The 11,522-nt window shown below is 48.9% G+C and overlaps 1 protein-coding gene across 5 annotated transcripts in view; it reads left to right on the top strand.

Annotated features, from left to right (window-relative positions):
* The first annotated feature begins 370 nt into the window (after positions 1-370).
* Positions 371-11,522, top strand: part of TMEM164 (transmembrane protein 164) — a 544,838-nt gene continuing 533,686 nt past the window's right edge. For 2 of the 5 annotated variants that reach the window (XM_056125663.1, XM_056125660.1), the window contains exons 1-2: positions 1,463-1,578; positions 1,956-2,613. In XM_056125663.1, the coding sequence (XP_055981638.1) occupies positions 2,224-2,613 (390 nt within the window). In that variant the 5' untranslated portion in view covers positions 1,463-1,578; positions 1,956-2,223. Of the gene's footprint in view, positions 434-1,177; positions 1,197-1,462; positions 1,579-1,955; positions 2,614-11,522 lie in introns of those variants that run through there. The other 3 variants (XM_056125661.1, XM_056125662.1, XM_056125664.1) reach the window with 3 other exon arrangements.

Raw genomic sequence — 11,522 nt, 5'->3', positions numbered from 1 at the left:
GGAGATGGATTCACAGAAAGGTCCGTTTCCCATTTTTCCTATCCCAAGAAAAGCAACCTACAGTCTATAGGTGGAAAGCAACAGGGCTGAAGGAACCTGGTCTCAATCAGCAGAGTTTATCTGATTCTTGGGTCCCTCTGCACCCACATGATCCTGGCTGCTAGGAGCAGGTTGAGAAGCAGCCGCTTCCTTTCAAGGGTGGGAGGGTGGGGGCAAGAGATCAGGGGAAGGATTTTTTTCTTTCCTTTCAGCGAGTCTGCGAGAGAAGGCGTGGCCGGAGAAACGAAGGAGGGCCTGAGAGGGTGCGTCAGGAGTGGGCTGCGTGGCCGGAGGTAGAGAGACAAATACAGGACCAGAGCGAGAGAGAGAGGATCAACCAGAAGATGCTTCTGACCTAGGCATTGAAATGGGAAGTGGTGCTGTGGCCAGATAGGTAAGAGAACGACGCCCTCCTGCTCTCATACTTTTCCTGGTGGTGCTGGGGGTTGGGGTGGGGTGGGGGCGCTCGGGGTAGAAAAGAGGAGAAGCGAAGAGCAGGGCATCGCCAACAATTACCCCCAAAGCAGAGCTTGTCTCTGGACAGGCTTATTCATTCCCCCAGGAACTTCGGGAGGGCTGGCTAAGTGCTTCCCTGGTGTCTGGGGTGCAGATGCGTGCCAGTCAGCCCCTGGAGCGGCTCAGGTGGAGTCACTCCTCAAAGCTCTGGAGGAGGCGAGTGGTGCACGGGGCTGGGGAGGAAGGTGCTTGTGCACGCGTGCGGGCTGAAGAGCACAGAAGGCGAGGCAGGCCGGGGTGGGGGGGGCGGAGATTGAGGACGCGGTGGGGGGGGTAGGGACCGCGGAAAGGAGGGCGGGTGGGAGGTGTGAGGGGTAGGAGCCGTGCGGGCCTGGACCGCGGCTGAAACGGGAAGGAGGCGAGGCGGGGGAGTTGTGGTCCGAGGGCGGGGGGGGTGGGGGGCGAAGCAGCGCCGGACGGACGGCGGGAGGCGGAGGCAGCGAGGGGGTGGAGAGAGGGAGGGGAAGAAGGAGGAAGCGAGAGCGGCTGCTGCAGGGGGAGGAAGACCGGGAGGAGGAGCCGTGAGCGGCAGCGGCAGCAGCGGCGGCGGCGGCTACGGCCGCCGGGGAAGCGAGCGCTGGGGCGCGGGGCGCGCGGGAGCCGAGCGGTCGCCCGAGCCCGAGCCGCGGGCTGAGCTGCCGGTAAGTGGAGCCTGGAGGGATGCAGCGACCATTCCCCGGGGGTCCGGGCTGGGGTGGGGTCGGGGAGCGGGAAGATGCGGCGCCCGGGCGGGTGGAGGGACGGGGCCGGCTGGAGCCCAGCCCCTGGCTGGCCGGGCCTCCCGCCCGCCCTCCGGCTTCCTCCCGCCCAGGCTGGCCGGCGCGAGGGGGGCAGGTCCCGGGCGGGCCGGCTGGGGGGAGGTGCTGGCCGGAGGGCGGGCGGCCCGGGCCGTGGGGTGGAGCTGGGAGCTCGGGGGTGTACCCGGCGGCAGGCGGCTGGACCGGGACGGCTCTAAATTGGCTGAAGGGCCCGTCGACGGCGAAGTTGCTAGCTGGGGGCAGAGACGGCCACGCGGTTGCAGGAGTAAGCGATTCCCCTGTGGCGAGTGCGTGAGACGAGGAGCTCCTGCCCTCCCCGTCGCCCTCCCCGCCTGCCCGGCTCCCCTGGCCCCTGTCCTGGCCTCCGCACGTCCCCTCCTCGAGGGGTCACTCTCCGCCCCCTTGCCCCCCTCCCCCGCTTCCCCCGCACCGCTTCCCACCTCCCCCCTCCGCCCCGCCGCTTACTCCCGCGGCACCGCGGGGGTCCCTTCAGCCCTCCCCGACCCTCCCTGCTCCCCGCTTGCTTCACCACTGCCCCGTTCCCCTTTTCTTCCCTCCCTGCTCGTTACCCTTCCCTGCTTCGTAATTCCCGATGCAATTGCCTCTTTGAGACCTTTTTTTTTTTCCTCTCCTTCCTTTTAGATTGGCCAACGGCTCGTTTCCACCCTTCCTCGTTGGTGGCCACTGGAGAAGCGCGGGGGGCTCCCCAGACAGCCGAGGGGACAAGTTAGAGCCAGCACTTTGCCCCGGGCCTCGCGTGTAGCTTCCCCTCGGCTGGGTGTCCGGAGGGGGGTGCGGGTGCGGGGGTGTGCCCTCTTTACATGTCCCATCACCCGGGCCACCCTCTGGGCCCGTCTTCCAGCTCATTCTTGTGTACTGCACGGCGGTGGTCGGGGAGCCAATTGGCGGCATGTCCCGGTATAGCTACCAAAGTCTCCTGGACTGGCTGTATGGGGGCGTGGACCCCAGTTTTGCAGGCAATGGGGGCCCCGACTGTGCTGCCTTCCTGTCTTGGCAGCAGCGGCTGCTGGAAAGTGTGGTGGTCCTGACCCTGGCCCTGTTGGAGATCCTGGTGGCCCTGCGGCACATCCTGAGGCAGACGAAGGAGGACGGTAGGGATAGCCGAGGCTGCCAGCCAGAGCAGGTGACCCAGCGGCCAGAGGAAGGCAAGGAGAGCCTGAGCAAGAATCTGCTCTTAGTAGCCCTGTGCCTGACCTTCGGGGTAGAGGTGGGCTTTAAGTTCGCCACCAAGACCGTCATCTACCTGCTCAACCCCTGTCACCTGGTCACCATGATGCATGTGAGTGCGTTGACTTTTTCCTGGGCAACCTTAAATGCTAAGTCAATTCTGTGCTCAGGACACTCAGCAGGGTAGAGCACCTAAGCTCCCGGGGAAGTGGGACGGTCAGACATGATTTGCCAATGCGGGGCTGTCTTTGCGCAGAGTTGCCTTTCCTGCACCTTTGCACGAGGCATCAGCCCCACAGTGGAGGTGGGGAACATACTGCCTAAGCCCAAGGAACCACTGGCACTCAGGCCCATGACCCAGCGCAGACCTGCCCTGGCCTCTCTCAAGCAGAAAGTGCCTCCCCAACCAGGTGACCCTTTTGGAATCTCATGCCTGTCCACTGTGCCCCAGCCGTCCTGCCAAAAGTTAATTACTCAGAGGCCTGTTGACACTCTTTCTTGGAGGTGGTCGCGTAAGGTTCCTTGTCTCCACTGTGGGACTAGGGGAAATACTTTTATGGGTTTCTCCGAATCACATTTTCATTTGGGGATGAATGCTCTGAGTGGGTGAGGTCTGCCTCTGAATGGCACTGAAGCAACCCCCAGTTCCCACTAGTGCACGCTGAGCCCAGGGGCAGGGACTTGCTTTGGGACTGGTGACCTCTATCTGTGGTGAGAGGGTATTTATTTTATGCATGCCTCCCTGTCTTATCACTCTTATTCTCTCTCCTGTGGTCATGGTCCAGGGGACGCTTAGAGAGCTGCTTTCTTTACCTCCTATTAGTGGCGCTAAGAAAAACTAATGGGATCGAAAAGGAAAGTTGCCAGATATATAAAAATAATCTGAGTGAGGACCAAGAGTGAGGTTGTCTTTCTGTACTCAGCCTGTGTGGAGAGATGTTCTAAAACTATAAAATCATGGAGGAGGAGGAGGAGGACATGGATGAGGAGGAGGATGAGAAAGAGAAAGGGGAAACAACCTCTTTTTTTAGATTGCAGAGCTGGTATCTTTGCTGGGCAGTTCTGAAACCTGTCATTAGCATCCCCATTGCTTTTGTATATAGGAAAGGCTAGAACTATAACCTATGTGGAGGCAGGAGGTTGAGGTGATTAGCTCTTTTTTATAGGCCTATTGGGGCCTGGAGAGGTCATTTGCCTGCAGCCAAAAGACAAATTAGCAGCTGCCCTCTGCCTCCACCCCCTTTTCAGATTGAAGGCTGTTGAAGCCTTGGCGGGAAGGCTGATCAGCGTGGTGTTGGTTGTCTCATTGGAGCTCAACTCTTCTGTGTTCGCTGGATCTCACTGGATTGTTAGGATTCTGGCCTCAGTTTCCCAGTCTGTGAGATGTGGTGAATAGCTTTAATCTACTTCCTGTCTTGCAGATGGGGCAGGAAGGTGCGGATTGCTTTGAAATAAGGAGGCTCTTATTGATTGGCATCGAGTGGGACTGGAGTGGGCAGCTATTTTTTTTAAAGAGCAGGCTTTTGAGGAGTGGTGCCTTTCAAAGGAAGCCTGGGGCTCTCCTAGCTAGATCTTCTGTCTAAATTTGAGCCAATCCTCTTTCTTTCTTTCTCTTTATTTATGAATGGGCTTTTTGTTAATGAGAAGAAACAACACATCTCAGCCACTGTTCTTGGGACAGGAGTGCTTTTTTGGGGATGGCAGGTGGTGAGGGTCATAGGGGGCCTCTTTTACAAAGGGGTCTTGAGGCCTCTGGCACCCATATATCTCGAAGGTCAACAAAGGACTAAATTCAGCCCATCTGGGGCTGCTGCTGGTGTGATGACGTCACACCTGGCAGCACCAGACTTTTTAGTAGAAAGGTTTCTAGAGGCTTTTAGAAGATGCAGGAGATTTAGTCCTGGCATTAATGAGTTGTGTGACTTTGGGGAACATACATTCCCTGAGCCTCAGTTCACCCATCTGCAGTGAAAGGCGGAGTCTTCTATGTATTGACAGTGTGCGTGTTGGGGGATTCTTGGGAAGTATAGCCCAGGGTTAATCTAGAAATGCTTCTGGACTCCTTGTATAGGAAAAGGAAAATAGTTTCTTCTCCTTTTGCTATTTGAGCCCATGTTCTTCGTTGAACATGAATCTCGCCTGTTTGTTTCTTTGCTGCTTATTTCCACTCTGGTGAGGCCTGTGTTCTCGAGCAAATGCTTCTTTCTCTCTTCCCTCTCACATCTTTCTAAATAAATTTCAGTAATAACTAACTTGCTTTATCAAGAAAAAACAGTTTCTTCTTTGGCGAGGTCATGTAGCTCTATATTTTCATCCTTGTTCATCTTTGTTCCCCGTATGACCCCAGGAAAGTCAGCCTGCCCAAGTCACTGTTCGGAACATTTGCAGAGGATGATGAAATCATCTGCCAGCTTTGCATCTGCATGCTGTTGCAGATAGAGATGAATGTTTAGGGCCCATGATATCCTCCTCACCTGTGTTGTCTTCTATTGTCCTGAACTCTGAAGCCAGAACTCTGAAGCTTTAGGGAGGTAGAGAAGACACACTGGCTGAGAAGTTTTGTGTAGCTCTTGGATCAGGTCCCTTTGCCCTTGACTCCCAAATTACAGCTTTGGTTCATTTAAATAGGGACCTTTGACCTACATGGGCATTTGGCTTCAGATAGATCCAACATTCTATGCTATACCTGTGCTTCTTTCTGGGAAGCAGACTTGTATAGCTTTTAAAAAGTTGCTGTGAGTCCTTAAAAACAAAATTGAACAACAGATGGTTGCAACAGTTTTCTGACTGGTTGCAGCAATGACTAAGGATAGTAAGGATGGTTAATAATACCTTACATTTATCTAGGATGTTACTGTACATAAGGCACTTTCACATGCTTCCTCTTATTTAGCATTGGATAGATTTACTGATGCCCAGAGCAAGAAAATTAAAATGTTTTCTGTGGCTGTATACTCAAAAGGGCAGAGATCAACTACGAAGTCATGCTTTGGCAAGTGAATTAGGGTTTATTATGGTAGTAAGTTCTGTGGATTTCAGGGATCTTGGTAAGGAAAGGGAAGCTTTAGTTGAAACTAAAGGGATAATTTAGCAGAAATATGTCTCTTTGACCAAGATGAGTTGACTTTGACATAGAAAGATTTTGTTTCTCCGAGTCCCGATAAGTTTCAAACAAGGGTGGTATTGCTTCAGGCCAGGAAATAGAAGGGCTGGTGGGAATTAGTAATTCAGCCTCAGCTCCCATTTTTTAGTTTGTAAAATATTTATTCCCAAGGCAAGTAAACAGACCCTCATCATGGCCATTCTGCTTTTGGGTGACTGCCAACATCAGAATCATAAGCACCAGGAAGGGCAGTGATGGGGGGCTGGATAAAGTAGGGAGTACTCCTAGTGGTGCTTAGGGGCAGAAGAGCAGTGCTTGTGCCTATTTTCTGTTCTTGAATAATATTCTGGTTCTTGGGCTTCTTTTTCTGTTTTCTCCAAGGTCTCGGGACTGTGGATTAAGAGAGCAGCACCATGTCACATCTGAACTCAATGAGGTGTTGGAGGGTTCTCAGGCCCAGCAAGCACAGGGTTTATTAGCGCTGTACTATTAAACAACCCCCCCTGCTGTATGTATTGTGGCATTGCCAATGACATGGTTAATTGTTTGTTCCAGCACGGCTTGTTTCTGTGTACATGTTATTTAGGCAGATAGGGGTGACTGGGAATGAATTTGATTGAATGCTTAATTAGGTTGCTTACCAAAAATCTCCGCAGAAGTTAGTAGTTGTTGTGGCTTTAGAAGTGAGCGGCCACTGTGGGAATTGGGGCTTTAGCAGGACTTTAGCAGGAAGAGATTCTTATAGCTATTTACATCTGAAAATCTGCAGTTCCTCAGCAGACTGAAAAAATTGCCAATTTGACTGATTGCATTCATACAGACTGGTCGTCTTAAATGAGTGGCTCTTTCTCACCCTTCCATGCAATTATATTGTCTCTGTTTTAGGAACTTAACACACCCATTTGGGATGTCTTCTCTAACAACCCATTTCCTTTTGGTTCCGTATCAACATCTGCATCAACATCTTCTGATTAGGTGCCAGACTTAGTGACTAGAGCACATGACAGTGAATGCTGCCTGCATGTCTCTCTGTGCATAAGATATCCTGGATGAAAGCTATACATTATGGCAAATAACAAACGATGCTTTTAACCCCAGAGCCCCAGACTGCTTGGTTTTAGCCAGTAATACTGAGGAAGCCCTGCCCTTTACTTGAGTTGCCTGTCTATTTATTTTCTGTCTTCTTTTCCAGATAGTAGAAGTCTGATTTCCATCAGAGATGTCTTACTTGCTTTTGCTTTACTGTTTGATTTTCTTAGTTTCTCATAGGAAAGCATGGAATGGCACAGATTTAGGACAGTTTGGAACTTTTGATGCTATCTCTTGAAGTTCACTGAAGAAATATATTGGAGTTCTACTTGCTCTATGCCAGCTTTGTTGTAAAGAAAACCTGATGGATTTGAGAACTAGGCTTTCGATCCCTCCACTCCACTGACTTTAGACCAGCCACATCTCGTCATTCCCATCTGTTGTCTGGAGTGCTGATAACTGCTCCTGCTTGGAATTTATGTCCATGGGTAATGAGTACAATGAGGGATCCAGCCATCTGCTGACAGCTTATCAGATGGGCTGTGTCTTGTGTCATCAGTCCAAAGGGATACATGGGAATGATGTTTATATGGGCCTTGGCAGTGAGGCATTATATTATACTTATGCAGTTGGCATGACATTGCTTTTCGAATTACTTTATGTCTCTCTCCCTGTCCCTCCCAGCTTAGGAAATTTGCAGGGAATTTTTCCATCTTTCATTGTTACAGTCTTTTGGGGGCGTCCATTATAAAGAAACGTGGTATGCATTTGTGGATTAAACAACCCACAGACAGCCTTGGGATTTAAATATATGATGCTAGTTTTGCTCATGGCTTGCTACAGAAACCAGAGCTAATGATTTAACTTTTTCCTGTCTTGGTCTTCTCTGTGAAATGGGCCATATTGGAAACAAAACATTGTAATCTTGTGAACAATTATGTGGTCACTTAAACAGAGAAGCTGAGCAAATCTGACCAAAGCTGCCAGGCAACGGGACATTTTTACCTCAGATTCAGAAACTGTAAAACCTCAGTTCCTTTTCACCTTTCTTTGATAGCTATCAGAATACATTCCTCTCATTTCTGTTACTTTGGTTTGGATCATGGCCCATGGTTCTTGCCTAGAAAACTGAATGCAGTGATTCTCACCAGTGTGAGGCCACATCTAGCAGAGAGGAAAGATTTACTTCCCAGCCTTTCCCTGCCAGACACCTGTTAATACAACCCAGCATGGTACTTGCTTTCAAATAACAGTATGTTGCTGGCTCCTACTCAGGGGGTAAGCCACAGGCTCTCTGGATTTTTGTCCCTTTGCCATGAGGTGCCACTTTCGTCAACTTCATGAGATTTGTTTTTTCCTGCCCTTGGTGGATACTCCTGAAGGGTCTAGATCCAAAACCTTACTAGAGGAACCTGACTTCCTGAGATCCTATTCATTCTCCTTTCCCTGAGACAATTTAGCCCCTTAAGACATACCTTTGTGAAATTTGTAAGTCTACAACTGTGCCTCATGGTGTCTCACTAATAAAAATTTAAAAAAGGTAGACCTTTGTGTAAATGTGAATGATTCTATAAGAGCTGGGCCAGGGGAATTGGGTTTTGTATGTGGGGTTCAGTCTCCATTCGTGGGAACACTTTTGAAAGGAAAAGAGTGGTGTTTTCCCCCACTCTTCTCCCTCTATAACTCCCTGCAGAGCTTAATGTCATACCATAATGCACATTAATTGTTTAATGTCTGCCTCGATGATGCTAGCTGAATGATTGACATAGTGGAGTTGCCTTCTTTCTTCTCTTTTTCCTTTTCCCTCTGGTGGCCCGGTCTATATGCCTTTGAGGTCTCCTAGGCACTGTTCTTGGGTCTCTTGTGCCCATTAGCACACTCTCCAACCTGTTTTCTGAAATAGCTAGATGAGAGAGATGGTTTCAGATCCAGCTCACACTTCTTTTTTGTTGAATTTCCATCACAAAGAGCTGGTTATTAGAACTGTGGCCTGTTCTTTGCCCAAAAGTATCTGCTTGCTTTCATCCCAATGAGGAAATTATGTGTCGGATGTGATATTAATCCCGTGGTAGACATTTGGACGTGTCTTACTTTCTTCTTTTGTTTCTTTGATTTCATGTAATTTGAAAAAAAAAGTTATTAGGCTGGTGACTCACTTTTTATCTCTCCCTTTCTGTATTTTTCAGTGGGAAGCGTATTTTCACCTGGTTTCAGTTGAAATACCCTTTGCAAGAAGAGCTAGGTTTCTCAACTTTTCTTGGTCTTAAAGTATCTTTTTAAAAAACTTGTTTTCTAGCTTTCTTGCAGTGCAATTGGCAGAAAATTGTAAGGTCTTTAGCATGTACAACATAGATGTCTGTAATGAAATAGATATCCCCACTGACTTATTAAAACATCTGTCATCTATGGTCATGCTTATTATTTGTTAAATGAAAAATATTTGGGGGCCAATAGATAACTGAGTGGGTTGAGCACATCTTTTGCATGCAGGAGGCGTGGGTTCCACCTCCAGCACTGCATGGTCCCCTGAGCACCACCAGAAGTAATCTATGAGCACTTAAGAGTGTTGCCCTCAAATAAATAAATAAATACTAATGATAAATTTAGAGTTTCTTGTCTCAGGTGCACCTCTTTGCCAGTTACTGAGTGAGTGGAAATGAGGAGACTGTAGATGTGGTGAGTAATGATTATTTAACTTTTTCAGTCTCTTGGAAGCTTGTAATAATGCAGATGCCAGTTCTCTACAGAGTCTGAGTAGGTGTAGGGCAAGGGTAAGGATCTGTAGTTATTATAAACGCCCGGGTGATTCTGATGCCAGACTGATCGGGACCCCACTTTCAGAGACTTTATTTAGTGGATAAGGTGTTAGGAGGTGGGAAGTTGGTTCAAATGCACATTATCCTGCTTGGGAATCTGGGTGCCCTATGCTACTCAGATCTCCAGTTAGGCATCCAGTTTTCTGGTCACATGCCCATCATCCATCTGTATGTATGTAGGTGTTAACATGACTAAAATTATAGAACGGAGGTCACGCATTATTATGAGGTGGATTTTAAAGTTACTTCAAAACTCATTCAATGACTGGTAGTTATGTCAGTGGAGTATATCTACCAGTGCATCTATATTTTCTGTTCCTTCCACATTCCCTCCTTTCTTTCTAGTCTTTTGAGGTCTTTAGAAAGTAACAATAGGAAGTATTGACTCAGTGTTGCAAAACTCTTGCTTTAAAGGCTCAGGCAAATTTACTCATTCTTGTATCTATTCAAGGACCGTTTTTTCCCCCCAGGGCTTACCACATATTAAAAGCACGAGAGGTTCAAAGGTAAAAAGGAAAAATTCCTGCCCCTCACAGCCCCATCCTCATGTTGCTCACAGTTTAGGTCAGATAGGCTAGAAAACAGATAGACTAAATGACAGTCTGATATACAGGAACAGATTGAAGAAAACATCGAAAACAGAGGGTCTTTTCTCCCTAGGACAATTAAGGAAAGCTTCCAGGAGAGATGGGTGATTTGTGAGATGGCTCATGAAGGAGGAAGGAGACTTCTGCAGAAGCGGGGCACCTTGTTTGTCTCATTTGCTCAGCTAGTGTCTCTAACGGGATCTGGCTCACAGCAAGCACGTCTGTGTCAGCGAATGGGTAGGAGTGTACTGGGTGCTGCAAGAAGCAGGGAACACAAGGCATAAGAATTAATAAGTGCAAAGGCACGAAGTTGCCTTCCCTTTTACAGGAACATGTCTTAACTGTAACCTGGAGTGATTTTTACCTTTTTTTATTGTTTTGCTTTTTGGGTCATACCCGGTGATGCACAGGGGTTACTCCTGGCTCATGCACTCAAGAATTACATCTGATGGTGCTCGGGGGAACATAAGGGATGCTGGGAATTGAACCCGGGTCAGCCTTGTGCAAGGCAAATACCCTACCCGCTGTGCTATCACTCTGTCCCCGATTTTACATTTTATTTTCGAGGCAGACTTCTACTTTGGGGGCAGGGTCTGAGATTCGGGGCCACACCTGGTGGCACTTAGGGATTACTCTTGGGTCTGTGCTCAGAGATCATTCGTGATGGGTCTTGGGGGCCCCTATGAAGCTCTGGGGATGGAACCTGCATTGGCCCTGTGCAAGGCATATGACTAAATTGCTCTCTGGCCTGCTCAGAGGCACATTTTTTTCTTTCTCCCCTGGTCTAACAAAGAAAACTCCCATCTCTGCTGGTCAGCAAAATTGCACCCGCTCACAATCCTCTCCCTCTCTGCCCCACCTGAGAGATAATTGTGTTCTCTTGTACTGTGTCAAGAAGAGCCTCTCTGTGAATTGCCGACACTGAGACTGTTGATGAGTGTGTGGGGACATTCAGTCTGGGAAATGAGCTAACAGGCAGCCTACCTGTGGCCAGAAAGCCATTTTTCTTTTTAAGTGGTACTGGGTATTTAGTTGCTGCCTCTGCAAAAGACCGCAGCAGAACCTCTGGAAATATCATGATAACCTTGTTTTTTTTTATCCTGATCTTCCTCTCCTGTTTCCATGTCTCTCCACTGGCTCATGCCTTGCAATCTTGTCTCCTCCCAGAGTATTGCCAATTCCAAAACAACCCCTTCCCCAATTGGAAAATGCCCCTACAATCTAAGGGAGTGAGAGCCAGGAGGGAATTTGGCAGACACATTGCTCCATTTAAGAACAAAAATCACTCAGTACTCTTCTGGAAATCCACCTTCTTTAAGTGAACAAACAGAAAGCGCCCCACAGTGGCAATTGACGCTACTACCACCCTGTTCCCATTGTTCAGAATCTCCAGTGTAACGAAGGGGTATTGCTCACTTTGGGAAATGCTGGTTTAAAGGGGTTCCTATGCAAATGGCTTATAGTCTCAGTTGGGTATGGGGGAAAA

Source organism: Sorex fumeus, unplaced genomic scaffold (genome assembly GCF_029834395.1).
Source record: "Sorex fumeus unplaced genomic scaffold, SorFum_2.1 ptg000058l, whole genome shotgun sequence".
NCBI classification, from domain to species: Eukaryota; Metazoa; Chordata; class Mammalia; order Eulipotyphla; family Soricidae; genus Sorex; species Sorex fumeus.
The sequence above is the reverse complement of the archived record's forward strand: the minus strand, read 5'-3'. Positions and strand labels throughout refer to the sequence as shown.